Source organism: Sesamum indicum, linkage group LG11 (genome assembly GCF_000512975.1).
Source record: "Sesamum indicum cultivar Zhongzhi No. 13 linkage group LG11, S_indicum_v1.0, whole genome shotgun sequence".
NCBI classification, from domain to species: Eukaryota; Viridiplantae; Streptophyta; class Magnoliopsida; order Lamiales; family Pedaliaceae; genus Sesamum; species Sesamum indicum.
The window spans coordinates 192,039-205,160 of NC_026155.1; the positions used below are offsets into that span (position 1 = coordinate 192,039).

A 13,122-nucleotide genomic window follows, 5' to 3' on the forward strand; every position below is an offset into this window, starting at 1 on the left:
TAATTAATAATATATAGATAAGGTTTCCTTCATACTTAATTCCGACAACCATATTTCGTTTCTGGATCAATCATGTGTTGCAAACTCTAGGAATAGAGAGGTTTCTTTGTCATTTTATGCCAATCACATGAAATAGCATCAAATTATTTAATTTCATCACAAGCTCTGACTTAATAATAATTCTCACACGAGTTGGTTTCAATATGAAGGTTATGCTGAGAAGTTTTTGCTGTTATATGGTATTGTATACATTTTCTTAATCACTTAGATCACAAACACACACGCACTTACAACTCTCTTTCTCCATATACTTTATATGTTTATGTGTTTTTTTTTATTTTATTTTACTGTTTATGATTCTAAACGAGATGGAGATGAAAATTGCCTCTCAACTAGTATAGAGAATTTGGTTTCATGACTTGGTGTTCATTTAAAACGATCATCCAAAAGTTTATGAATTATTTTAATAAAATGTAGTATTTTATTAGATACTTAGTAAAATTTTACTTTATGATTTAGCAAATGAATCTTAATGTAAATGTCATTAGTCAGAAATGGCGTGTGACACAAGTTTAATCGTATTGCTTTACAAGCAGTAGTTACATTTCTTAATAGTTCAAATATTGTCTTTTTTCTTTTTTCATTGTGTAAATTTTAAAACTTTTAGTTTCAAAGTAACAAAATACTTTATACTAATACGACCCATCCCATTCGCAATCCAATTTGCTTTAGATCCACTTACTTAGACCTATTCTGGATCTAATTTATTTTGAACCCCACCCATTTGAAACTGCCATTTAATTTACCACTCCTAATTTAAATCCATGGAGGTAGGGAAAAGAAATTGAATTTTTTAATTAGTGGTTAGAAAGTATATAAGATAAAAATAATTGGGGAGCTCCCTTTCTTTTCCGCAAATATCGGTCGAGAGATTAGATCATATATATATATATGCTGGGGAAAAAGAAAACAATAAAATAAAAGGAGCACCTGATGATTCCGTATTTGCACCACCCACTTGTTTAATAAGTATTGGATATGAATTAATGTGTGAATTAATTTTGTACACATAAATAAAAACACGCTAGACCTCCTTGATTGGTACTAAATTAACATAGGAATCATCATAATCATAGACCTCGTACACAAATGTCCGACTGACAACTGCAACCCTACTTAAATCCCATAATAAAACTCATCTCATTTATGTGCTTAACCCTATCAACAACATACATATAGATGGTGACCGCCTACCAACTTCTCTTCTTTCTTTTACCATTTTTCTTTTCATTTTTCCCATTGATAATCGTCATCACCGACAAGTAATGATCATCAAATTATATTTTAATATTATATGTATATGTATCTCATATCTCGTAGCATTCGTAGCTTCGATTTTTATCACTGGGCAATGGGGGGGTTTGAATGTGAAGTGGTGTCCATAGAAAGGAAAAAAAACAAACAAGTGATGTAGCAGAATCATGAATAACTTTGTGGGTAGAGCCCACATGGAGGTAGACTTGGCTACGTGTCCAATTCAATGGGTACAAGCTTCCAAAGCAGCACCACTAGTTCATTGCACCATAAAATGACATGTTATTGAGTAGGGCCACATGCCATAATTTCATTAGTTGATGTGTGACATATTGACAATTTCACTTCTTTCTATATACCACGTATTCATTCATTGATAGTGACTCAATCCAATTTATTCATATTCTCAAAAATAAAAATAAAAATAATCACTCCAATTTATTTCTTTAAGTGCCTTTCTTTCGTTCTTTGTTTTTAGTTTTTTCTCATAAATTATATAAGTAAATTTCTCCTATGCTATCCTATGCATTGCAAGAAAACACAAATTGAAGTGCGAGGTAGCTCCAGTTCAACCTATATAACCACATCCCTTTCTTCCTTTGTCGTGCAAACATTCAAAGTCAGCATAGTCGGCAACTTATTTCTCCGGCCCTAACAGTTTTCGTTTCCTAGGTGTTGCATGGGGCTAATTATTAGTACTTACCCTTCAACGATGCCCTGAAACTCAGTATTATGTAAACATGCATGCATTTTGGTAATTATTGTAGCTTATTTGAATTATAATTATGGTCATATACGAGTATGAGTTTTAATGCTTAGCCCGGCGACCAAAAACACAACTAGGAATACATTGCACAAATTTCAATTATAGTCATTCAACGTCTAAATGAAATAAAAATGATATAATTCAATAATTGTTGTCGATCATATAGAGATCGAACAACTAGATGCAATGATGATAGTATTGGGTTAATTAAGACAAATAATTTGCTGATCTTGAAGTGTTTGATCTTTAATTTTTTATATTTTAAGGAAATTTTTATAATTTATCCAGCTACAGTGTGAGATCCCCTAGCGGTAGCATTCATTATTTATTTATGTGTAAGTTGCAATTGAACTAAAAGTAATAACAGAAAACAAGACATGATTTTAGACCGTAAAAAGCAGCTAGAGATTGAATGGAAACTGGAGTAAGAATGCAGCCTTTATACCAAGACGTGATTCAGTGTATGCGTGTTTCAAGCTGTACATTTCACTATTTCGATATTGACAGTATTGGTAAAAACGACAAACTCAGTAATCCCCATCTCAAAAGTTAGAAGTTACTGTCCGGCCCCTATACATACATGTTTGTATGTCAAAATTGTTTGTGATTTTATTGAACTCTCTTTTCTACCAAACTAAAACAAAAGATTATAACAAGCATGGTAAGTAATTGGTACAGATGAATCATAGCTCATCATGATTCTGACAATTGTTATTAGATCTGCAAGCAACAAATGTCAGAAACGTAACTGAAGAAAAGAAAGAGAAAGAGTTTAGGAGTTTGGTACTTAGTAGTACTAAGGAAAAGAATTTAATAAAAAGGGAATGACTAAATAATGGGCAATGTTCTCAAGGCACTAGAACAACTACACACAGAGATAGCTATCTAGCTAGCTTCTGTGATTATATGTATAAATCAAACAAGAACTAAAAATTCCAATCACACCCCAACACCCATTCACCTCAAGATATTCTGCTAAACAAACCTCCAAGAACTATATATTTTCATGGATTAAAGTTCCAACCCGAAAATATTATGATGTCGGATTGGATGGAGAATTCATGTGTCGGTAACCTCAACACCATGGCAAAGAAGAAGAAAATCAAGAACAAGAGAAGATTCAGTGATGAACAGATTCGATCTTTGGAGGTCATGTTCGAGTCCGAGTCCAAATTGGAGCCAAAAAAGAAAGCGCAGCTTGCAAATGAATTGGGATTGCAGCCCCGACAGGTTGCGATATGGTTTCAGAACAAGAGAGCTCGGTGGAAGTCCAAGCACATGGAGAAAGAATACGCCATATTGTTGGCTAACTACAACAACTTGGCTTCCCAGGTTGAAGCTTTGAAGGAACAGAACCAATCATTGCTTATCAAGGTAATCATTTCAATATTCATCATCAGATCATCATATTGCTAGCTAGCTCTTATATATGTAATAATAATTAGTATAATGACACAAGCCATCTCTGACAAGATACGAGGAAAATCATATCTTCCATACATATAATACATATATTGTCCTAATTATAAGTTGTTATATAAATTTATGTGATGACCTTCTTGAACAGTTGCAGAAGCTAAAGAATGAGATGATGGGGAAGTCCGAGGGTCAAATTCAAGAAATAGCCCGGAAGGGGATTACTGATGATGATGGAGAATCAGATCATACTAAGATCCAATTATCTGAAGTGACAAATGTAGGTACCAGATCTCTGGAGGAGATACTTTCAGATGATGATAGCAGCATAAGGCCAGTACTGTTTGGTCTGGATGAAGAAAATGAGTTGCTGAAATTGGTGGAACCTGCAGCTGCTGATAGCTCACTGACATCAGCTGAAGATTGGGGAAGTCTTGATTCTGATGATCTGATAAATCAGCCAACTGATCATGATTGTTATCAGTGGTGGGATTTCTGGTCGTGAATAAATATGGCATTAGGAAGATTTTGTATTGGAATAAGATTGGTCGATTAATTCCCTCTATTGATGTATATGAATGGAAATGGGCTTTCATGGGATTTTCAGTAATTGTCAAGCGCATGCATTTCAGCATCGGCTGAAAGTTGTACTGGAGCACGGAGGGGAGGATTACGCCTGAGCCATGGCAGGGTCACATTCACTGGGTACTGATGATGTACATGTAATTAAAGAAAATTCGATTAGGATTGCCATCTCCATGCATGATGAACTCATGAGCCGAAATATATATTAATGGAACTATTTCCCATTTCATTCTTCTTTTCTGTTACTAATTAATTAGCTTTGCAGCTTCAGGTTTGAGTTAATGGAGATCATCATATGTATTTGTGACTTATATAAAACAACATGATCAACAAATTATATATAAATATATATAGAAAACAATCTGAGAGAAAACATTAGGTTAATTAATGAGGATTATGAGTTTGGGGAATCCAGCATCAAATTGAAGATTATGCTGCAGAAAAACAACAGCTGTGTGTGGCCCAGGACATGGACAAATTACAATTGTATCACCAAAACCTTACATGAGTTCATATTGTCTTTATTTAATTTGTCTTTAGAATAACACGTGAATTTCGTGCAGTCACTCATGCATCACTCACTATATATTCAAAAGTTAAAGTCTTCGTTTCTGATCATAGATATGACATATATATATATACTATCAAGTTGTGATGTACGTGTACAAATATATTTTTAGAGATAAACATATTATTTATAATTAATCATAAAAATATTAAGTTCATGATATTATTTATGTTTTTGTCATTAAAACATTAGTATTATATAGTTATATTTTCAAAATAAATTGATAATAATTATTTTAAGTGATAAGAACATTATATACTTCTATTAATTGTAATTCACTTTCTAAATTTTATTGCTACTATTAAATAAAAAATATTTCCTAAAATTAAAATTTTGTATTTGGTATCATTGACGATTATATTTCATTATCTTGTGTTAAACCAATTAATATAAAATAATAATAATATTAACAAATCAATACTAAAATAAAATATTTAATCAAAGCTTGGATTTGTTTTTACAAATAAATTTGATTAATAAACAATTAATAATATACCCCAGTAAGGGTACAATCTAAAACTCTAGCCCAGTAAGTATACGAGTGTTCTCTCAAAAAAAAAAAAAAGTATTCAAGAGATTCTCACTATTTTATATTTAATCATAACTTGCACTTATTAGTATTGTCAAAATGATACATCCTTATATTAGGGAAAAAAATTACAATCTAAAAGATGATGACAACACTTTTAATTTAATAAAATTGAGGATATGTATTTTATTTTATATTTTTACTGTTTGAAGTTTGGATTAGTATTTACATGTTACTCATATGCTATTCATTTTAAATTTTATTGTGTCCTAGTAAATTATTTTTTTAATAAATATTTAAGACCTTTCCTAGCAAATTAAGTGTGTTAAAATATTATTTGCTAACTTCTCAAGTTCATTTTTAAATTTAATTAGCATCCTTAAATTTTAGTTTTGTCTTAAATTGACCCCTTTGACCATATTATAATTGAGAATAAAATGATGAGGTTAGGCTTTTTTACTTCGCTTTTGGTTCTAAGTTCGTAAGTTGTCAATTTGAAGTTAGTGTCACTTCAAACAATGAAAATTAGATTTATAAAATGATAATTTGTTCAGCTCAGCAAGAGGCTCGGATGTGTTTGGTAATTTTGCAGCTGGCATACGTGCCGAGGGTAGTCAAGGGACTAAAGTTAAGCAGGTGGCTCAAAAGGGGCTCGAAGATGATGGCACGAGGAAGGGCTCAATGGCTCGGGTTGATTTGAATCTGGTGGATTGGAGCAGGCAGGGCCGGACCCAGTCGTATTCACCAACAACCAGCTTGAGTTCTCGTGTTCTGGAGATGGCTGAGACTAAGAGTGACGGGCAGATGCAGTATACTAGCAAGGATAAGGATCTAGGTATAGATAGAAAAAAAGTGATAGCGTCACAACTAGTTTAGAGCCAGATCCTATGCTAGTCGACATAGGACTAGACATAGGACTAGTGCGGGTTCTGGTGGTCTTTTCCGTAGAGCAACAGGGGGACAGGGTCATCACTGGAGGGGTCTGAGGGCAGCGGGTAGAAGAGGTACAGTGCCATGGAAGCGAGGTCGACCTATTGGTATCATCGATTTGGGCGAGGGTAGGGACCGTGAGGCGAAGCGTCGTCATTTGCTGGATGAGAATTCTGATGTCATATACTGCTCTGCCGGTTGCCATGAAAATGATAGCTTAGAAATGTCATTGGGGTCCCCTTGAAAAATTCATTATCTTAACGTGCTAATTCGACTCCACAACCCCCTATCTTCCTCTTTGAGACCAAGTGCAAGAAGCGTAAATGCGATATTCTAGAGGAGAAATTTAACATGTTTGGGGTGAATGTAGATTCTAAAGGGAATGGGGAAGGTCTGATTCTCCTGTGGCGAAAGGACATAAATGTTGTTCTTCATTCGTTTTCAGAGGCTCATATTGATGTAGGAATAACTAGTGACGAAGGAACACAAGGATGGAGGTTTACAGGAATTTATGTTCACCCGGAGGCTGCTAGAAGAGGAGAAACATGGAGATTACTTCAGACCCTTGGCACTTTGGTTCGTCCTTGGATTTGTGCAGGAGACTTTAACGAAATACTTTATCCCCATGAGAAAACTGGAGTATCGAGGCATTGACCTCAAATTGAGGAATTCAGCTCTTGCCTCTCGGATTGCCACCTCCTCGATCTCAGATTTAATGGAGATAAGTTCGCATGGTGCAACATGAGGGAGGCCCTAGACAGGGTTCGTTTCAGATTAGATCGAGCTTGTGTGACGCCGGGCTGGAAGGCGTTGTTCTCGGATGCTAATGTGCACATTGGAGCTGCTCGTGACTCTGACCATAACCCACTTACTGTTAGCATGCAAGGAGACGAAGGAATAGCTTTAAAGCCAAAGAAATTATTTTGTTTCAAAGCCATGTGGGTTGGGGCGGATGGATGTGAGGGCACCATTCGCCATAGTTGGAGTTGTGACCGTACATGCCCAGCGGGAGAGAGGGTGATGGAGTGTATTCTGAACACTTGGGTTGGGCTTTTGGATTGGGTACAGATCAGCTTTGGGAGGATCAAGGATAAGGTGAAGGATATCGAGGAACATCTTGACCAACTGGCAAAAGGCCCAATTAACAGTGAAACGGCTCAACGAAGGGTGGTTTTGCGCAAGGAATTGTAAGAGGTCCTCTCGTGGGAAGAAATCATGTGAAAGCAGAGAGGAAAAGCTCAATGGCTATAGGGAAGTGATCAGAACACTGCCTACTTTCATTCTGGGCCGAACTCACGACAAAAGAAAATTTTGATTGCTCGCTTGAGGAATCGGGAGGGTCAATGGTGTGCTTTGGCGCGCGGATGAGATGTATCATACGGTTTTAGCGCACTTTGAGAACCAATTCTTAAGTACAAATCCGAGGGACGTGGATATCAGTCGTAGTGCTTGGGGGGAGGACAGCTAAAGTCCGTGAGCACATGAACAATGTGGCTTCGCATATTTTTTTACATACTTGAGAGACTAATTAGTAATTATTAAGAAATTTAAATTTAATTACAAATAAATTATCAATTAAAATTGAAATACATTAAAACATGAACGGAGTAAATTGAACCTCATTATAATATTTGGAAGAAAATTTTATTAATTATGAAATTCAATAGGATGTAATGGGAATTATCAAAAAAAAATTAAAAAAATTGAATAAATTAAAGAAAAAGGAGGAGCAGCACATGGCCACCCTCCTCACCCCGTTGCTTTTTTCCATTTCAATGCACACACATATAATATATATATATATATATATAAGCAAACAAAAATCATAAAACACGTAATAATTCACACATTATACATACTGACGAAATAGGTACGCTTATTTTGATTTTAATTATTATTAATTTATATAAATATATTATTTAATTAGTCTATTTATTAAATATTATTTATATTAAACGATATACTATTTAATCGAAATATTTTACGAGTTTGACTATTTAAATTAGTGCAGAATTAAATATTACATTGATATAAAAATGATATAAATGTTTAATTAAATTATTAAATTCATTAAATTTAAATATTACTATAATTAATTTAAACAATTCCATTATAATGATTAACCAAATACATAATTTTATGTATTGTCGTTTAATTATTTGTTGGAACTGGTTGCAATTGGAGTTAAATTGATTGCCTTTCTGTCTAAAATTGAAAATTCTTCCTCATTGCCTACTGCCAGTGAAACCATTAGTCTTTGTGTTAGAATAGCATATATTTGAGTGGAAAAGGAAAAGTGGTATTATTAATAGTTTATTCTTTTTTACTTAACAAATAGACAACATGTAAAAACCCAGAATCCCAAATGTTTCTAATTGTATCCTTGCCTTGGTTTTAGGTACTCTCAAAAAAAACGTACCCAAAATCATATTAAGAAATATTATGCTATTTTGAGGAAAAACGAGATTTTTAATGAAAATCTAATTTAGGATGATATTAAAAACAACAATTATAAATATATAATGGTTTTGATTAAATAAATTTTTATGAGTCAGTTGATAAATTAAATACATACTTGGGAAGTTTAGAAATTATAGTTATTTAAAAGAAAATGGAACATAGGTTTGAACTTCAATATAGCTGAAATATTAAAAGATTGGTGGAAAATATACGAACATTATATAATATTTTATTTAGAGTTTATAATATTCTATATATATTGATTGTACATATAATACTCTATTATAAGAGGCGATAATAAAATAGAGGGTTGAGCAGTCCCGTGTGTTAATTGAAGCATTTTGAGATTTGAGGTAAGTATAGCTAATTGGATTTATATATATGTATATATATTTATATGTGAAGTATTATATACATATTGGTTTCTTGTATTTCACAGTGAACTTGGATTTATATTTATATATATGTGGATTTTGTATATTGGTTATTTACATATTTAGTTGTGGACAATTTGTTGGGTCACCTTAATATCGGTGGAATTGTTACTATGCGATATATGTGATTGTAATGTATGGACGTGAGAAGTGTGATTATGTGATCGTATAATTGACTATTATATGAAATCAAATTGGAAAATTATTACTGAGGAAATAATTATTATAGAGAGAATTGAATGATAAAGTTAGTGATATTATTGTTGTGAATAGAAATAAAAGATGGTGCTTACCTAGTTGGGAATATAGTCAATGATTTACGATAATGTGATTGATGATAATGTGGTTGATGATGTGATATAAAAAATAAATGAATTAAGTTAGGTACCATGGCGCGTAGTGTACCGAGGTATTTCGGGTAGTGAGGAGTATCTTGTGCTGTTAGCTACACATTAAGTGGTGTGGGGATGCGATGTTTGTCGTGATATCCTGTGATGATATTGCTACACACTGGGATAGAGAGTGTGGGGATATCACATACAACGCGGGTATCCTGTGCTGTATATGATATGACATTGATTGAGATGATGACAACCGACAAAATTATTGATTGATGTACCCTAATTAGAGCAAGCAAGTCCTTAGAAATAAACGATAATATTGAATATTATGTCGTAGACTGACTTATAGTTGTGGGTATGCATTAATCTACTGTTGCTATATAACGAATAATTGTTAGTTGATGTGATTGTATTTTACATGACCTTCTGTCTGTGTGTATATATATAGATTAGTTACCTATACTTACTGAGTAGGCAGCCCATTCCTTGCCATGTACTTTTCAGGAGATAAGTCACACTAACTAGTCACATTGGACTTTGAGCCATGTCGTTGTTTTTATTAAGTGGGTCAGCCGTGACATCTGAAGTTGGGATTTCAGGCTGTTTGGTTGTTAAATATTCTAGTCTTTTACCGGGTTTGTGTTTAAAATTTTGTACTGTTGGTTGATACACTATTTTCCTTTGAAGGTATGTATATAAGGATATCTGGTGAATATAAATATAAACTTTTGGCAATATCTATTATCACTTTGTGATATCTATATATTATATTGATAAAATAAAATTTATTTTATGGGTTGAAAAGAAATTACTTATAGAATGAGTTGTAATTAAGGAAATGATGAAATAGTGATAATTAAACATAGTGAGTAGGGGGTGCTACAAACGAAGTACTCAATCAACCTTTCTCCACTGATGAAGTGAGACTTGCTATCGCCCAGATGCATCCCATAAATCTCTTGGCCCCGACAGTATCTCTCCCGTTTTCTTTCAAAAGTATTAGCACATTATGGGTAGTGAAGTTACTTCTTTTGTTCTTGATTTCTTGAATAATAGTTAGTTTGATCCAAAGTTAAATTATACATACATTGTTTTGATTCCTAATCCTTAGCACAGAGCATGTCAATCAATTCAGACCTATTAGTCTCTGCAATATCACCTATAAGATTACCGCAAAAGTGTTAGCCAATCGTTTAAAACCTATCATGAATAACATCATTTCAGAGACTCAATCACTTTCTGTACCTGGTAGATTGATCATTGATAATGTTCTTGTGGCTTACGAGATTATACACTACTTAGCTCATAAGTATTGGGGTTCAGTGGGACATTTGGCGTTCAAACTTGATCTTAGCAAAGCTTATGATCGCGTTGAGTGGAATTTCCTTGAGAGAGTGTTAGCCAAGCTTGGTTTCCATTCAAATTTTATATCACTTATCCGGTTGTATGTCTCCACTATGTCTTATTCAATTATGCTAACTGGTAACAAGTTTGGTTATTTCCACCCCTAGCAAGGGCTCTGTCAAGGGGAACCACTTTCGCCATATCTTTTCTTGTTTTATGCAGAAATACTGAGCAATCTTTTGAGAATGGCTAAAGTGGGATAAAATTAAGGGCATGGAAATTAGCCGTCAAGGCCTTAGGGTGTCTTGCTTACTGTTCGCAGACAATACATTAGTGTTTTGGCAAGAAACTGGGGTGGAATTGGGGAGTGTGAAGTGTGTATTAGAACGGTTAGTAGCAGCTTTGCATCTCAGGTGAACCTTGAGAAGCCTTTGTTCGCTTTTAGTAATTTCAGCAACTAATTTTACCCCAAAAACAACAGCAATGTTTTCAGCAAATTAACGCCTAAATAACAGTTAAGAAACACTAGTAATTTTCGCCCCAAAAAACAACAATTTTCAATAGTAATTTCAGCAGCAATTTCAGCAATTTTCAGCACCAAATTAACGATAAAATCAACAGCAATTTCACAAAAAAATAAGAGGAGTGAGGTTTGATGTTACCGTGCATCTTCAAAATCATACAACCGTGTGGCTGTGATACCACTGTTGGATGGTGAGCCCATTTAGCGGAAGCTTTGTAATAATCTATTCAACTATTACAAACAATGGAGTACACAACTCCTCAAATATACAATAATAATAATTACAGAAGTAATAAAGAAAGCAGATAAAGAATATCGGCTCAGGGAGCCAAAGATCCGAGGTGGTCGACACGACCACAAGAAGGCCGGCAACCCACACACTCACGGTTGCTCCTTTCTCACCAAGAGTAACACCACTCGTTCACTAAGAACTTAGACGCAAAGCCAACCACAATGGTTTTCACAAAAATATTCAAGAGCGCCAAGGATTTACTCTAGTATATTCGGTTCTATTGATCCACAAAGGAGAGGAGATATTTATGCCGGTAGAAGGGATGAAAGAGAGGTGAGGAAGGCGGTGGAGAGGATTCCCAACACCCTAGGAATCCTCCATTGAAGATTCAAATGAGGAGGAGAAGCCAAGGAGGCGGATGAGAAAGAGAGAGGGAGAAAACGGCTGCTAGGAGAAGAAATGGGGGTTTAAAGCTAACTGAATCGGGTTATAGGCATGGGTTGGACCGGGTTGTGGGCTTGGTGATCAAAAGGGCCATCCAATGAGTGCATTGGACCTTCCAAATAATTGGTCATGGGCCACAAATATTTACAATATTAAACACGTACAACAGTATTTATAATTTACCAAAAAAGTTACAATTTATAGATGTACATACAACCATGAATAGATATGATCTTCAGTCAAAAAGATGGTCGTCGATGCTTCCCATACCACTAACACAATTCACTTTTAATAATTAGATATGTTACAAAGTTGACCACCTCAATAATTTTATTTGTTTATATATATATATGTATGTATGTCAAACAAATTAGAAAAAAATTATAATTTTCATTCGGTAAGTATGGGTTAGTCTTTTTTATTCTGTACAAATCTGTTTCACATTTTGGTCCTTTATAAGTTTTTTATTTTCGTGGTTTTGGTCAATAAAAATATGTATAAATTAGGAAAAACTATAATTTTGATTCCATAAGTATGGGAATTAATATTTTTAGTTTTATACGAATCTGTTTTTATATTTTGATCTGTAAGTTCTTAATTTTTGCAATTTTGGTCCTATTTCAAAAAACGTGGCCTAAAAAAGTCAGTGCCTTGCACATAACTTATTTCCAATCTGTTTGATGAGTTGGCTTTCAAGCTAATTTTTATGTTTTATTTTTTACTAAATGACATGAATTTAAAAGTCAACTTGGATTCTTTTTGCCAAGTCAACTAATTAGAGGGAGTGAGTCGGATCACGTGTTCCTTAGATCATAAAATAAAAATCTTTGGAAATTCCAAATAAAGTCTTCTTCCGTCTTCAACAGTCAAAATCCCAAATTCCCCTTTTCCCTTGAGCAATACTCCAATCGATCGGCGAGTCCGTTCCATCGTTATTTTCTGTTGTGAATCGATATGAAAGTTATTGTTGAAGGTTGAAAGACAATATTAAAAAATGGTGTAAGTTCGAAGCCAGAAGTGTGTCAACTGCCCCCACCCCCAATACCGTAAATGGGATCTTTGTAAATCTTTAGATTTTTGCTTAAAAAATGAATAGGGTTTTTCTTTTTTTTTTTTTACATAGAAATATTGACTTGTATTTGTATTCAATGGAGATTTTGTACTTTGTGGAATAAAAAGGAGAGCATGTAGTTCACACTTCTTTCTTTGTACTATTTTATGTTTAACTGTGGTCCA

At 34.0% G+C, this 13,122-nt stretch overlaps 1 protein-coding gene across 1 annotated transcript; it reads left to right on the top strand.

Annotated features, from left to right (window-relative positions):
• LOC105173060 (homeobox-leucine zipper protein ATHB-12) lies at positions 2,942–4,310 on the top strand. Its single transcript, XM_011094707.2, has 2 exons — positions 2,942–3,454; positions 3,648–4,310. Exons 1-2 carry the CDS (start codon positions 3,116–3,118, stop codon positions 3,999–4,001), a joined length of 693 nt encoding a protein of 230 aa, XP_011093009.1. The 5' UTR covers positions 2,942–3,115; the 3' UTR covers positions 4,002–4,310.

Excerpts from the sequence above, each read along its gene's own strand:
- LOC105173060 (XM_011094707.2), top strand. The coding sequence starts at position 3,116 with ATGATGTCGGATTGGATGGAGAATTCATGTGTCGGTAACCTCAACACC. Across the intron at positions 3,455-3,647 it reads ACCAATCATTGCTTATCAAG|TTGCAGAAGCTAAAGAATGA; the intron begins GTAATCATTTCA and ends CTTCTTGAACAG.